This window comes from Tetrahymena thermophila, assembly GCF_000189635.1.
Source record: "Tetrahymena thermophila SB210 genomic scaffold scf_8253970, whole genome shotgun sequence".
Classification (NCBI taxonomy): domain Eukaryota; phylum Ciliophora; class Oligohymenophorea; order Hymenostomatida; family Tetrahymenidae; genus Tetrahymena; species Tetrahymena thermophila.
The window spans coordinates 1-16,363 of record NW_002475989.1 but is presented as its reverse complement, the minus strand read 5'-3'; the positions used below and the strand labels follow the sequence as shown (position 1 = coordinate 16,363).

Below are 16,363 nucleotides of genomic sequence, written 5' to 3'. Positions count from 1 at the left end.
AAATAAAAAAAAATATTTTAAAAATAGATATATGGATTTACAAATTTATGTCTCTTTCTATGTGCAAATATGTGATTAGAGTGGACCAAAAATTACTAACGAACCTCTTAACATATAGATAAACTCTAAAAGTGTGCCAAAGCTGAATTAAAACCTATCACAATTTAAATATAATTAAACATAAATTTTAGTCAAAAAATATTCTATTCCTCCTTAAACTATTTTTGATTTAAACGTAAACTAAATTTTAAAATTTAAATATTTATCAAATTGTTTAAAAATATAATAATAAAGGTAAATGCCTCTCTAGTCAGTGATTCATCAATTACTAATTTAAAATCTTAAACTATTACACCTAACATATCTAATTTATTTATATAGATTGTAGGTGGATAAAAAGGAGTGTTTGGTTTCAAACAGCCCTTAAATTTAACTGGATTAGCAAGAGACTTTGAGCTTGAAGACCCAAACTAAGATTAACAAATTAATTTAAAGTGGGATTGCGTTTCCCTTACCTCTAATCAAAATGATAATAAGTGCTATGACTATAATAATCACCCAATTATTTTGCAGCAAAATGTTCCTAGTATTTCGATACCAGGTTCTACTTTTAGCCCATATTAATCTCTTTTGTTTACTTTTACAGGAACCAAAGATTCCCGTTAGTAATCTTAATCAACTATGGTCATCTTATCAGAAACTGATATTCCTATTTTAATTGCTAACTTTAAGGATCTATCTTAGTTGATATAAGTCAACATTAACTAAGATATTGATGCAACTCTCATATATGGAAGTAATGTTTCATCTGACTTGCTAAGCTATGCTGGTGCAATACTTTATAATAATATGGTAGTAGGAGCTATAAAATTTGATTATTATAAAGTGAGGTTTAGAATTTGGGATTATTTCGTAAATGTTCTTCCATCAAACCCTATTGTATAAGTCAGATTCAGTGCATACAATCCTTATTACATTATGCCTAGTTTAAGTATTACTAATTTTAATATAAATTTACCACCCAAAAATTGTGTACTATCTGTAAACACTCCTAGTGGATAAGCTCTATAAACAATTTTTTAAATAAAAATGTCTGGTTGCACCTCAGCTAATTCACCTATATCTTATTAATTCTTTTACTACCTTAGTGATACTGATTATTAGTAAGAATAGATATCCCCAAATTACATCCTAAGAAGGTAAATAATGGATTAAAGCTTACAAAACGAATTTTATACTGTACTCCCTTCAGGGAATTTAATATTAATGGGTTAGGCTATTGATAATTTTTTAGCTGTTTACAATACAACTGTATAGGTAAACATATAACCATTTGCTCAAAACGAAATTTAAATAAACAGTATTATTGACTAAGCTTTACAAATTAATAGTGACTAAACAATTTCCTAAATTATTTTAAACCTATGTGTGATAGGAGAAGAAATATCTAAGAACTACCCAGTTTATAACCTTGAATCAGTTAAAACTAAAAAATCTTAGCTCATTTAATTAATAATAAACTAAGTCAATTTTCTACCTAATTCATCTTTACTATCAACATATGCAAACAAAGTAATTGCCAAACTACAACAATCTTTAACTATTTAATAAGAATCTTAGATCATCCCTATTCTAAGCTTCCTTAATGGAATTCTATAAAACTAATAATCTTTAATTAGTTAGGATAATATGTTTATAAATAACAATAATGTTTTTCTTCAAAATGTAGTAGACTCTTTTAAAGTATTAAATTCGACTACTTAAACTCTTTAAAATAATTTGATATCTCAACAAATGAATATATCAGACTAAATATGCAGTTACCTAAGTAAAGCAACTCTACCTAATTAAGGAGGAGTATAGCTATAAGGAAATTTAATATCACTTGATTGCTCATAAATTACTTCAAAAAACCTTAAATATATTATTAATGATTATTAGGATTCACTAGCAGCAGACGTCTATTATTTAGGTTAGACTACTTATTCTAGAAATCCCTTCCAACAAACATCTGAATTCTAGAAATATATTTAAGAATTAAAATAAGTAGACTCAAGCATAGCAATTACTATGAATCCAGTAATAAAATATTCATTAGACTTAGTAAATGCAAGCTCAAATAGATTATTATATCAATAAGGTTCTAACTTTGAACAAGCGAGAGATATACTTAGCAATAGAAAATTAATTAATGAAAATTAATAGGATAATCAATAAAAACTTTTTATTTTTAAATTTTAAGACCTTTAACCCTCTAATAATAATTAAACATGCCTTTAAATGCAATAATCATAAGCTTGGTCTTCTAATGGATGTACCTATTTAACTAACAATAATAAATACTATTGCTACTGCAAAAGCACAAGTCCTACAACTGTGATTGATGATCTAGAATCATTGCTTATTAATAAAAATTTAAAAACAGCTTTTAGTTCATAAGGATTTAATAAATTAACTAATTTTGATATATTTTATTAATATGCTCTTGTTTGGACTATTTTTACTATAACTTTATTATAATTGGGTTTATATAAATATGGAACAATTCTAGACAAAAAATTTAGCAAAACTACTATCTCATAGATTATGCCAATGGCTGCATCTGAATAAGAAAATCCTCCTATTAGTTAAAAAAATTAGACTCCAAGTTTGCAATACTAAAGTATCTAAGAATTAAATGGTGTTATATAGTAAAATAACAATTAAAATTAGAATTTTTTCATAAATTCTAATAGTCAAGCAAGAAGAAAAAAACAAAAATTTTTAAATACTTTAACAATTTTAAAAAATGAAAAAATTGAATCAAACTAAATCGAGATTTTAAAATTAGACAATTAAATATCAACCGAGTAACCAAATTAGCTGAAAAATCTTAATAATTAACCACTTTAAATTTAGGAATAAGTCTAATCAGAGTAGATTTAAGAGTTAAAGTAACCACAAATTTATGATGAAAAGCTAAATTAAGGTTAATTAATAGCTTTTTAAGAAGTATAATAAGACAAATTAATAAATTCAAATAAGACAACTGTAAGTACATTTTAAGATTAGAGCAGCAAAATTAATTTAATAAATGAAGATATTAAATTAAAGGAAGATGAAATTTAAACTATTGAACATCTTAAAAAATTATCACTTTTAATATAATTTAAAGTGTTTCACGCATACTTTAATACAATATATACATATGAGCCATCTCTTTCAAGACCAATAAGATTCAATATTATTTACTTGAGGGTAGTCCACTCTTTATGTCTGTCAACAGTATTTGATGAAAGTTACAATGTAATTTAAAAAATAGTAATTTCAATAGTTAGCGCAATAATAGTAGAAGTAGGAGTTTTCTTTATAGAATTAGTGCATAAAATAACAAGAATAGGTCAAAAATTATCTACATTTTTTATGGTATGTTTATTATTATTTTATTATTACGTAATTTTAGCTGTTATAAGTAACGAAGAGCCAAGTTATGCTAATTCAAAATACGTTTAATTCTTTCTAGTTATAGGAATTGATTTTATCGTTGTTTAATCAATCTTGGCATTTCTTAAGATTATTACATTGAAAAATTTATAATAGAGGAAAATATTCTATAAATTATATACTATTTTCGGTTTAAGCAAAGTTGTGTCAAGCTTAACTATCTGAAATAAATAGAATTAAATTTTATTGTTATTGTTTTATATTATGTATTGTTTATTTTAAATCTAATCAAATTTATATTATCATTATCTTTAAATTTCTAAAATTTTATTTATTTTCTTTTCAGAAACTTTTAATTTAAATAATTTTCATAATTAAATCTTACATTTACTGTTTGAACAGTGTTAAAAAATTTAATAAAGTAAGAAATAAAATAAGTAAAATGCTTAAAATTTATTTAAAAAATTAAAATAATATTTTAAATTTTTGATAAGGAATATCCTCTTTTCCCTATTACATTAATTTGTTAATATTAAAAAAAATTATTTTTTTTTATCAATATTTGAGTATTTTCTTAATTAAAAATATTCAGGTTAGCTAATTGATATAAAACAATAAACTTATATTTTTTTAAGATAGCATTCTTCTTTTTAGAAGCCATTTTTATTATCGAATCTTTAATAAATGCTTTCTTGTGTCTGTGTTATAAATATAGAAAGAAAATAAAAAATAATAAAATTGAAAATTATTTAATTAAAAATTTAGTTGCAATTAATAATTATTGTTTTTAATACTTGACACAGAAAAAAAAAGCTAAACAAAATATGTATAAATATAAATAATAGAATTAATTAATTAAATTTTAATTTCACATTAGTTTCTTAAATTCATATAAGATGTTTTCTAAAAAAATATTTTTAAAATTATCTAACAATTTTGTCACAGCATCGTTATCGTACTCTTTTTATATTATATTTTTTAAATTATTTTTATTTTAAATACATTTAAATATCCATATACATAATTTCATTTATCAATTTCAATTTACTTTTTTTTTTTAATTAATTTCTTATTATTTCATATTTTTTCTTCATTTTTCCCTTCTAATATGATATTTTAAACTATAAAAATGAATATAACACAAAAAAGCTCTTTGAATATATTTGATAACTTTATTTATTTTATTTTTTTATCTTTTTTATTCCACTAAAATTATTTTATGTATTAATTTAAAGAATAATTTTTAATTTAAAAGTTTATTCTATTTTGATATTTATTTTAAAATTTACACAAATTTATTATAAAATGTTTAGCTCAATGAATGAATCATTAGGACTCAAGGTAAAAAGCAAGTTTCTTAAATCAAAAAGATTAGTTGTCTTTCATTTCAAATGATAAACAAATGGTTAAAAAGAATGAATAAATATAAAATGTTTGAATTGTATTATATATTTTATTATATAATATTTTGGAAAAGTTTTTAACCTAAAATATAGATAGATAGATAGATTTTATTATTGATTTTATATTATTAAATATCATTCATATTTTTGTAAGTAAATAAATTATTTATAAAAAATAAAAAAATTAAATTTACTTAAATAAATTAAATCATCATAAGCAAACTCTCTGGTTTCTCTAAAAATGATCAAATAATTTGAAACTTTTAGTATTATATTAAATCTTATTAAATTATATAAATGCCAAACTTTTTAGTTATGAATTTATTTCTAATAATAATTTATAATCTAAAAAAAAGCTCTACTTACTTTTATTAATTTTTTAATTTTATAAATTAAGATAAAACAAAATTAAAATAAAATTTGTAAAACAATAAAGTAAAATAAATTTGAAAACAAACTAACAAAAAAAAGAATAAATCAGAAAAAAAATAAATAATAAAATAAATAACTTTTAAAATAATAAAATTACTAAATCCTTATTGTATTCATATTTTTTAAAAAAGACCCAAAAATATAAAAATTTTATTAAATCAACAAAATTGATTTTTTATATATTACCTTTTTTCTATTTTTCACTCGAATAATGAGGATTAAGAAACTATGGTATTCAATTCAATTATTATTTCAAGATAAATTTTGTAATATTGTATCAATAAAATAATGAGAAAAATAAAAAATACATTAAAAAATTACAAAGAAAACGCAATTATATCTTAATAATAAAATTTTGGAAACTAATAAATTGATAAATATAATAAAATGATAAATTAAAAATTAATAAAAATGAAAAAAATGGATTTTTTAAATCTATTTAAAAATAATAGCTATTATAAAATAATTATTAACTAAAAACAATTTATTCATTTTTAAATAAAATTTCACCTACCTAGGGGCTCGAACCCTCGACCACCAGCTTAAAAGGCTGGCACTCTACCGACTGAGCTAGACGGGTTTAATATAAATAATTTATTATTTATCAAAAACTTTTATAACTAAAATCATTTTTAAATTAACTTTGAATAGTTTTTTTTTTTATTTTCTTTAAATCCAAAGTAAATAAAAAATATTTTAAGTAGTTTAAATTTATTAATTTAGATTTATTTATCAATAACTCCAAGGGATAATATGCAAAAAGGAGTTTTTTAAATAAATATTTTAGATTTAAATAAAATATTTTTTGATAATTTAATATATTAATGATAAGAATATTTTTCAAATACCAATAACATTTTGCTATTTTTAAGTTTTAAAAGCTCATTTTTATTTTATATTCTCTTCTAAAATCCTTTTTTACTGGATGAAATCAAATCTTCAAGCATAATTTTTATATTAATGAGTTCATATTCTAATAAAGTACTTCAAATATTTGTTTTGAATTTATAATCATGAAAAAAACATGAAAATACTAGTTGTTTATTCATACTATAAAGGTTTTAAACAAAAAATTAAAATTAAAAATTGGATTTATTTTCTTCATAATTTAATTTTAGCATATATGGTTTGTTAATAAAGAAACAAAGTTACTAACTATATTTGGTACAATCCTTACTCTAATTTTTGTCATATCTACGCTTTCATTTTTCATTTATATTATTAAGTAATACTCTACAATCAGATAGAACCTGCTTCAGATTTACAATTTTATGACTTATGATAGGTTTGATACGCCTTTAACAAAAGATTTAGTTGTATTCAGATTTTAAACTGTTAATGGCCCTTAAATTAACTCAAAAGACAAAATATTTTTAGTTTATATTGCTTGTTTTTATAACATTTCTCTAAATATTAATTAATTCCTTCAGCTTGATGTTACTTAATGTATAAAACCTAATCTTTAAGGTTTCTATTGCTTGGACTTTTCAAAAGTCTCAAAACACACTTCAACTCTAAGCAATAATGAAAGCATCTAATCTAAAATTGAGATTTTCACTTATGGATGTTTGGGTATAGATAGCATCAAGACGACTGTTCCAAAAAGCTGCACTAATTAAACTAAAATAGATAATTAGATAAATGGCTTTAATTCTATCCTAAGATTTATAATATATATTTTATCATAAATTGAGTCAAGTTACAAAGTTACATGAATGCTTTTATCTACACAGTTGCTTATCAGGCTATTCTTTGTAAATACCGCATCAGCAGGTATCATCAATAAAACAAGTACTAATCTTTTTTAGAGAGGATTTGCTTTCTCTTCACTAATATAATATATTTAGTAGAAATAAGTCTAGGATAAATAATATGCTCTTTATAATACCTATATATAAGCTTATTTAATTGCAATCATTTTTCTTAATGAAATTTCTTAGTAAATTCAAATCTTATATTCTCTCTTCCATCTTCCATTAGTGATAGCTTTAGTCAATATCATTTTTACTCTACAAAAGCGGTTGCCATTTTTTTTTAAGTTTTCTAAGTATTTTTATGTTTTACATGCTTTTTGTACGAATTTTTAAAATATAGATAAAGATCTATCTCAATTATTCAGATTAAGATTTTAGCATGCCTGAATCCTACTTTTTCAGCAGTGGTCATTTTTACAAGGGAAAAGTATATATATATGTATGTAACGAGGGCATGCAATTTTCAATTTTTTTTAAAATAATTTTTTGGCCCTGAGGTTTTTAGTATACTGACAATAAAAGTTTTTTAAAAAGTCTAAAAATGCTGCCCTCTAAAGTAAAAGATTTGGTAGAAGAAAAATTATGATCTCTTTTTTGTGCCTGCTGATCAAATAATCCTCCGATTATAAATTCTCTAACCAAAAATAAAAGAAAAAATGATTGGATTTCTAAGCTAGAATCTTTTAATAAATAGAAGAAGGAAAATTATTCAAAAAAACTTAAACAAATTAAAGGAAAAAGGTAAAAAAATTAATTGAAAATATCAATTTTCATATTAAATATATCAATAAAATTGATATTCAACTATAATCTTAAACTAATATTAATTTCTAAGAAATTTCTTTGAATGCATATATATTATTTTAATGTATGCATGTATGTATGTATGTATGTAATTTTAATTTATTCAATTTAATTTAATTTAGATTTTCTTTATTATTATTGATAAAAGGCTTATAATCCATTTATGTTGCGAAACAGTTTTTACTTTTGAATATTTATATTTCATTTATGATAAAAACTTTAATCAAGAAGAAAAAAGTTTTATATTGTTAACAGGCTTCATCATTAGTGTTTAGTGGTAGAAGAGCGTTTTAAAGAGGTAGTGCATGAATTCATAATTTGTGATTATAAAGGTTAGAGTATTTATTAAATTCATTAAACTCAAAATATTTTAAAAGTTATTATGGCTATCAGTTTCAGACTTCAAACAAAATGAAGCTAAGTAAATGTAGAATATGATGTATAAATTTCATAATCATTTTTTTAAAAAAACTTTTAAATTTTATTGTCTAAAAAGTCAAAATAAACCATTATTATTTTCTTTTCTCGAATAACTCAATTTTTATGATCTCAGCAGCAAAATTATAAGTTAAAAAAGGGAATATTATTATTTAATGTATGTTTATTGAGTTGGAAACAGGTAGATTCTTTTAACAATTTATTAATATTAGTACTTATAAATGAGGTTTCTTTAATTTATTCATAAGTAAGGAACTTAGAATTAATATAAATAATTTTAAAGTCAAAACTTTTACAAAAAATTGACATAAATAAACATTTTTTTTTCAATTAGTTAATATAATGTTTTATATTCCAAATATAAAAGTGAAGATTATTAACTTAATAATAAATTGTAAAAACAAACTGATATATTTTCTTTTATGTTATAAATCTGTCAAGTTTACATATAGGAGGATTGAGTCAAGAAATTCGAAGCAAAATAAAAGAAAGAATTTCAATTCATAATTTTAGTTATTTATTGAGGAAAAACACATTTGTGACGTATTAATTAAATTGATTCATCTGTTAATTAATATATTGAGCAATACAATAATGAGTTTTGATTCCTACTAAAAAATATTTAATGTACAAGGGATATAATTTCAATAGTTTAATTTATCTTTAATTTAAAAATGAGAACTTGCTCTTTTATAAATTTAGGAATATTTATTTGAATAAATAAATATGATTTTTATAGTTATTTAGCCTCTGCTCAGGACTGTAAGCATTAGCAAAGGCTCATATGGTTAAAAGTTAAGAATAATAAAAATCAATTATTTTTTGAGATTATCAATCTATATTGTTTTAGGACTTAAGATATTTAGAGGATGGGGATTAAATCAATATTTAGTTGTCTTATAAAAGAAATTTACTTGTTTATTTATTTTGCGCCTTAAAGAGGGAACTATAAATCTGAAGCATATTCAGCTTTAAATATATATTATTTATTAATTAAAAAAATTAAAATCAAAAAAAACTAAATGTTAATAAAGGAATACATCAAATTAGGCAATCTGCTTTATAAGTTTTTTTGTAAATAAAATATCCTATCTATTTTTAATAAATTTATTTTTAATTTATAAGATCTGCTTTTGCTAATAAGTTTGATTTCAGCATAAACTTGGAACTTAGTTACTGGGCAATATGATCATAATGTTATTAATACTAACCTTTTAGGAAACCCTTAGAATATATGCAACATTCAAACAGTTGTAAATTTTAATGGAATAACAGTTAATATCAAGAATTAGAAAGTGTATTTCTTTTTTTACTTGAAAAAAATACTATTTTATTTATTTTATTAAAAAGTCCTTCTTTTAAAGGAATTTATTACCAAATATAAATGAATACACCATAATCAAATCAACCAAAGATTGAAACTAAAGTTGATGGCGAAGTAATTCCAAGAGATTTTAGTGATGATATTCAAAATTGTCATGACGCACCACAAAATTCACGTTATTTTAAATATTAAGGTAGTATAACTTTTAGAAACTAATAAAACAAAGCTGATATTAACATTTCTGGCGTTGCTATGGCTTATATTTATAAATTTGAAATAACGCTTTAATTGATTCAGGTATTTTAGAAATTTAATTGAATTCAAAAGATATTTTTTAAAAATAAAATATAACTATCTAAATTAGTGAAATAATTATTTACTCTAATTATCAAAAGTTGATCATTAAATTTGTTTAGTTATTTACAGCAAACTTCTTTAAAATGTTTTATATATTTTAATTCGATTTTAGAAAAAAAAAATTGGTATTAATATTTGCTTTTTCTAATGAGTAGTGGTATTACTTTAGGTTATTCTTAAATAGATATTCAGCCTTTCCACCTTCCTAATTTTATATTAATAAATTTATTTTCTGCAATTTTTAAAATTCAAATCTTTTTAATTTCTAACTTTTTGTTAAAATAAAAGTGTCAAGAAGGGTGCTATTATTGCCTTGATGGTTAAAACTGCTAAGAAAATTCTTGCTTGAGTGGATTTAATTACATGATTTCTAGTTACTTTATATAGAATTAATAAATTTGCAATAGAATTTGCCCAAATGGATAATATACTAAATTTATTGGTTAAAATCCTCTTACGTAAAATTGTTAAAATTGTATTAGCAATTGCTTAATCTGTACTGATCAAAATCAATGCAGCTAATGTATTACTGGATACTATTTTGATTCTCAATAAAAATTATGTATTGTAATGTTACTTTTTTTATTGAATTTAATTTTAAGTTATTTGAATTTAAGATTTTTTGAAATTAGATTAAAAATAGTCATAAACTAGATATATTTTTTATCATGAAATAAAATTCTATTTTTAATAACTTTTATTGTTTTTAATAAAATTATTTTCCTAATTTAAAAATTTCAAACCTATTTTGATTCGTTAATTAAATATATTCTTTACTTTAGAAACTAACATGTGTTGAAGGATGTTCTAATTGTAGCTAAAATAAATAAAGTTGTACTTAATGCATGAGTGGATACACTCAGATGGTGAATCCAAACAATAGCGCCCTACAGTACTGCTAAAAAAATTGTGCAGTGGGATAGTACAATTTCGTGATTGAAAATACTTACATGACATAGTAGTGCAGATCTTGTATTGCTAATTGCCAAACCTGTACTGGACCTAATGACTGCAGTAACTGTTATTCTGGATATGGATATAATTCTCAAACAAAATAATGCGCAGTAATTATTTTCCATTATTTTATCAAAATAATTATTTCTAACTACTTTAGAAATATAAAATTATAAATATTAATTAGTTTTATCTTAAAGGATTAAGATAATTTTTTTGTAAGTTTAGTTTTTTAAATAAAAGCAATTTTTAACTTTATATTTATTTAACTACTTAAACAAATATTTTATTTTTCCATAAAATAGCAATGTTATCAAGGATGTTCTAATTGTGATTAAAATTTAAGTTGTACTCAATGCATTAGTGGATATACTTAAACTGCAAACCCAAATAATAATTCATAATAATATTGCAAAATGATTTGCCCAATAGGATAATTCTAATTTATTAATTGGTAAACCATGGCTTAGTAGTGCAACCCTTGTATAACTAATTGTACATAATGTTCTCAAGATAAATAATGTGACAATTGTGCTGCAAACTATGAGTTCGTTCAATAAGTATATTAATGTAAAATGATATGCCAACAAAATTAATATAGAGATTCAACTTTATATAATTGCACAAATTGCGTTAGCAATTGCCAATAATGCGTAGATGGGTAAAGTTGCAGTTAGTGCTAAAGCAATTACGAGTATATTAGTTAAGTAAATTCTTGCTTACTTATTTGCAATCAGAATTAGTACAGAAACCCACAAAATAACTATTTATGTGCTGATTGCATAGATAATTGTGCATCTTGTACTAATGGATAAAGCTGTACTACTTGTGTATAGGATTATGAGTATATTTAGTAAGTCAGTAAATGCATGCATATTTGTTCATAAAATTAATTTAGAGATTCTACTTAAAATTATTAATGTATAAATTGTCATTCATCATGCTAATCATGCACAGGACCAGCTTAAAGCTAATGTAGTAGCTGTTATTAAGGATGGTATTAACTCGGATCATATTGCTATCAGTGGTGCCCAAATAATTACAAAGAAGATTCAACGTTGTGGTAATGTGTCTAATGCTAAGAATACATAAAACCAGATTGCTAAGCATGTGCTAACACATGTAAATCTTGTTAATATAAGTAAAGTGATATATGTTTAGACTGTTATGATTCTATGGAAATGTCAGGGAATACGTGCATTTGCAAAAATAAACTTGATACAAGAGGTATTTTCTATGAGTGTAGCTATAATAATATTGCTGTTTTACAAGCTACTTTAGCAATAGATTCTCCTACTATGATTATTGATTTTGGTGTTGCTTTGACATAAATTTAAAACTTTTAGTGTAATACTATATTTTAAGATAGTACTCTTCAACTTCTTGGCAATCTTCCAAATTGCTCTATACAAGATACTAAAATCAAAATTTAACTAGGTAAATTTAACTATAATTTTTTGAAAAAATTAAATATATTCTTATTAATAGGTAATGATGCTTAAATAATGGAAAACGATAATCTCTCATTCATTTCAAATGTTCTGAGTTATTAAATTAGTAGCACTTTCTTAATAGACACATTTTACTTGACCAAAGTTCAGCAGTAAAGGAGTGATACTCAACAGCCTTAAGTTACTATTCAATTCAGTAAAACTCAAAATAATTGCTATGACATCATTTTTTCAGTAGCAAATATTATAAATGATGCTTAAAGAGGGTTCAAAAGCTTTGCTTGGAGTATATTATCTTCGCCTAGCTTAGATTAAAACAGCCTTTAAGCAGTTAATAGTATTGTCGATAATGCTAACAGTTAAAAGAGTACCTCTTTAATAATTTTAAAGCAACTAATTCCTGCAAACACTCAAATTACTGCTACTTTCTAATATTTACTTAAAGTGAATTCTTCATAAAAATTGTTTTTCTCAACACTCTTTATCAGATAAAAAGACATAGTTACTAAATTTTAAACTTAAAGCTATCCAATTTATAGGTAAAATACTTAATTTTATTCTTAAAATAGAGTAGATTATTTACATTTAAAGACTGTTTGAAAAACAAAAATTACTAATATAGAAAAAAAGACTATTAAACATAATTAAATAAAAAAAAATGTTTTAAAAATAGATATATGGATTTACAAATTTATGTCTCTTTCTATGTGCAAATATGTGATTAGAGTGGACCAAAAATTACTAACGAACCTCTTAACATACAGATAAACTCTAAAAGTGTGCCAAAGCTGAATTAAAACCTATCACAATTTAAATATAATTAAACATAAATTTTAGTCAAAAAATATTCTATTCCTCCTTAAACTATTTTTGATTTAAACGTAAACTAAATTTTAAAATTTAAATATTTATCAAATTGTTTAAAAATATAATAATAAAGGTAAATGCCTCTCTAGTCAGTGATTCATCAATTACTAATTTAAAATCTTAAACTATTACACCTAACATATCTAATTTATTTATATAGATTGTAGGTGGATAAAAAGGAGTGTTTGGTTTCAAACAGCCCTTAAATTTAACTGGATTAGCAAGAGACTTTGAGCTTGAAGACCCAAACTAAGATTAACAAATTAATTTAAAGTGGGATTGCGTTTCCCTTACCTCTAATCAAAATGATAATAAGTGCTATGACTATAATAATCACCCAATTATTTTGCAGCAAAATGTTCCTAGTATTTCGATACCAGGTTCTACTTTTAGCCCATATTAATCTCTTTTGTTTACTTTTACAGGAACCAAAGATTCCCGTTAGTAATCTTAATCAACTATGGTCATCTTATCAGAAACTGATATTCCTATTTTAATTGCTAACTTTAAGGATCTATCTTAGTTGATATAAGTCAACATTAACTAAGATATTGATGCAACTCTCATATATGGAAGTAATGTTTCATCTGACTTGCTAAGCTATGCTGGTGCAATACTTTATAATAATATGGTAGTAGGAGCTATAAAATTTGATTATTATAAAGTGAGGTTTAGAATTTGGGATTATTTCGTAAATGTTCTTCCATCAAACCCTATTGTATAAGTCAGATTCAGTGCATACAATCCTTATTACATTATGCCTAGTTTAAGTATTACTAATTTTAATATAAATTTACCACCCAAAAATTGTGTACTATCTGTAAACACTCCTAGTGGATAAGCTCTATAAACAATTTTTTAAATAAAAATGTCTGGTTGCACCTCAGCTAATTCACCTATATCTTATTAATTCTTTTACTACCTTAGTGATACTGATTATTAGTAAGAATAGATATCCCCAAATTACATCCTAAGAAGGTAAATAATGGATTAAAGCTTACAAAACGAATTTTATACTGTACTCCCTTCAGGGAATTTAATATTAATGGGTTAGGCTATTGATAATTTTTTAGCTGTTTACAATACAACTGTATAGGTAAACATATAACCATTTGCTCAAAACGAAATTTAAATAAACAGTATTATTGACTAAGCTTTACAAATTAATAGTGACTAAACAATTTCCTAAATTATTTTAAACCTATGTGTGATAGGAGAAGAAATATCTAAGAACTACCCAGTTTATAACCTTGAATCAGTTAAAACTAAAAAATCTTAGCTCATTTAATTAATAATAAACTAAGTCAATTTTCTACCTAATTCATCTTTACTATCAACATATGCAAACAAAGTAATTGCCAAACTACAACAATCTTTAACTATTTAATAAGAATCTTAGATCATCCCTATTCTAAGCTTCCTTAATGGAATTCTATAAAACTAATAATCTTTAATTAGTTAGGATAATATGTTTATAAATAACAATAATGTTTTTCTTCAAAATGTAGTAGACTCTTTTAAAGTATTAAATTCGACTACTTAAACTCTTTAAAATAATTTGATATCTCAACAAATGAATATATCAGACTAAATATGCAGTTACCTAAGTAAAGCAACTCTACCTAATTAAGGAGGAGTATAGCTATAAGGAAATTTAATATCACTTGATTGCTCATAAATTACTTCAAAAAACCTTAAATATATTATTAATGATTATTAGGATTCACTAGCAGCAGACGTCTATTATTTAGGTTAGACTACTTATTCTAGAAATCCCTTCCAACAAACATCTGAATTCTAGAAATATATTTAAGAATTAAAATAAGTAGACTCAAGCATAGCAATTACTATGAATCCAGTAATAAAATATTCATTAGACTTAGTAAATGCAAGCTCAAATAGATTATTATATCAATAAGGTTCTAACTTTGAACAAGCGAGAGATATACTTAGCAATAGAAAATTAATTAATGAAAATTAATAGGATAATCAATAAAAACTTTTTATTTTTAAATTTTAAGACCTTTAACCCTCTAATAATAATTAAACATGCCTTTAAATGCAATAATCATAAGCTTGGTCTTCTAATGGATGTACCTATTTAACTAACAATAATAAATACTATTGCTACTGCAAAAGCACAAGTCCTACAACTGTGATTGATGATCTAGAATCATTGCTTATTAATAAAAATTTAAAAACAGCTTTTAGTTCATAAGGATTTAATAAATTAACTAATTTTGATATATTTTATTAATATGCTCTTGTTTGGACTATTTTTACTATAACTTTATTATAATTGGGTTTATATAAATATGGTACAATTCTAGACAAAAAATTTAGCAAAACTACTATCTCATAGATTATGCCAATGGCTGCATCTGAATAAGAAAATCCTCCTATTAGTTAAAAAAATTAGACTCCAAGTTTGCAATACTAAAGTATCTAAGAATTAAACGGTGTTATATAGTAAAATAACAATTAAAATTAGAATTTTTTCATAAATTCTAATAGTCAAGCAAGAAGAAAAAAACAAAAATTTTTAAATACTTTAACAATTTTAAAAAATGAAAAAATTGAATCAAACTAAATCGAGATTTTAAAATTAGACAATTAAATATCAACCGAGTAAACAAATTAGCTGAAAAATCTTAATAATTAACCGCTTTAAATTTAGGAATAAGTCTAATCATAATCAGAGTAGATTTAAGAGTTAAAGTAACCACAAATTTATGATGAAAAGCTAAATTAAGGTTAATTAATAGCTTTTTAAGAAGTATAATAAGACAAATTAATAAATTCAAATAAGACAACTGTAAGTACATTTTAAGATTAGAGCAGCAAAATTAATTTAATAAATGAAGATATTAAATTAAAGGAAGATGAAATTTAAACTATTGAACATCTTAAAAACTTATCACTTTTAATATAATTTAAAGTGTTTCACGCATACTTTAATACTATTTATACATATGAGCCATCTCTTTCAAGACCAATAAGATTCAATATTATTTACTTGAGGGTAGTCCACTCTTTATGTCTGTCAACAGTATTTGATGAAAGTTACAATGTAATTTAAAAAATAATAATTTCAATAGTTAGCGCAATAATAGTAGAAGTAGGAGTTTTCTTTATAGAATTAGTGCATAAAATAAC

At 22.9% G+C, this 16,363-nt stretch overlaps 3 protein-coding genes across 3 annotated transcripts; all 3 read left to right on the top strand. All coding sequences in view use genetic code 6, as the record gives it.

Moving 5' to 3' along the window:
- Nucleotides 1-31: 31 nt before the first annotated feature.
- On the top strand, nucleotides 32-3,648 carry TTHERM_01520370 (REJ domain protein; the record flags this gene model as incomplete). Its single annotated transcript, XM_001029430.3, has 3 exons — nucleotides 32-235; nucleotides 295-3,379; nucleotides 3,443-3,648. 3 exons carry the CDS (start codon nucleotides 32-34, stop codon nucleotides 3,646-3,648), a joined length of 3,495 nt encoding a protein of 1,164 aa, XP_001029430.3.
- A 2,881-nt stretch (nucleotides 3,649-6,529) lies between these two features.
- Nucleotides 6,530-6,973, top strand: TTHERM_001520340 (hypothetical protein; the record flags this gene model as incomplete). The annotated part of the gene is made up of 1 exon (XM_012800761.1): nucleotides 6,530-6,973. The coding sequence occupies one exon, from the start codon at nucleotides 6,530-6,532 to the stop codon at nucleotides 6,971-6,973; it is 444 nt and encodes a 147-aa protein (XP_012656215.1).
- Nucleotides 6,974-9,123: 2,150 nt separating this feature from the next.
- TTHERM_01520330 (REJ domain protein) lies at nucleotides 9,124-16,026 on the top strand (the record flags this gene model as incomplete). The annotated part of the gene is made up of 9 exons (XM_001029427.3): nucleotides 9,124-9,328; nucleotides 9,380-9,551; nucleotides 9,605-9,875; nucleotides 10,224-10,502; nucleotides 10,718-10,999; nucleotides 11,195-12,326; nucleotides 12,378-12,879; nucleotides 13,014-13,221; nucleotides 13,281-16,026. Coding segments are annotated over 9 exons (5,797 nt in total), but the record flags the coding sequence as incomplete, so codon positions are not given.
- Nucleotides 16,027-16,363: the final 337 nt, after the last annotated feature.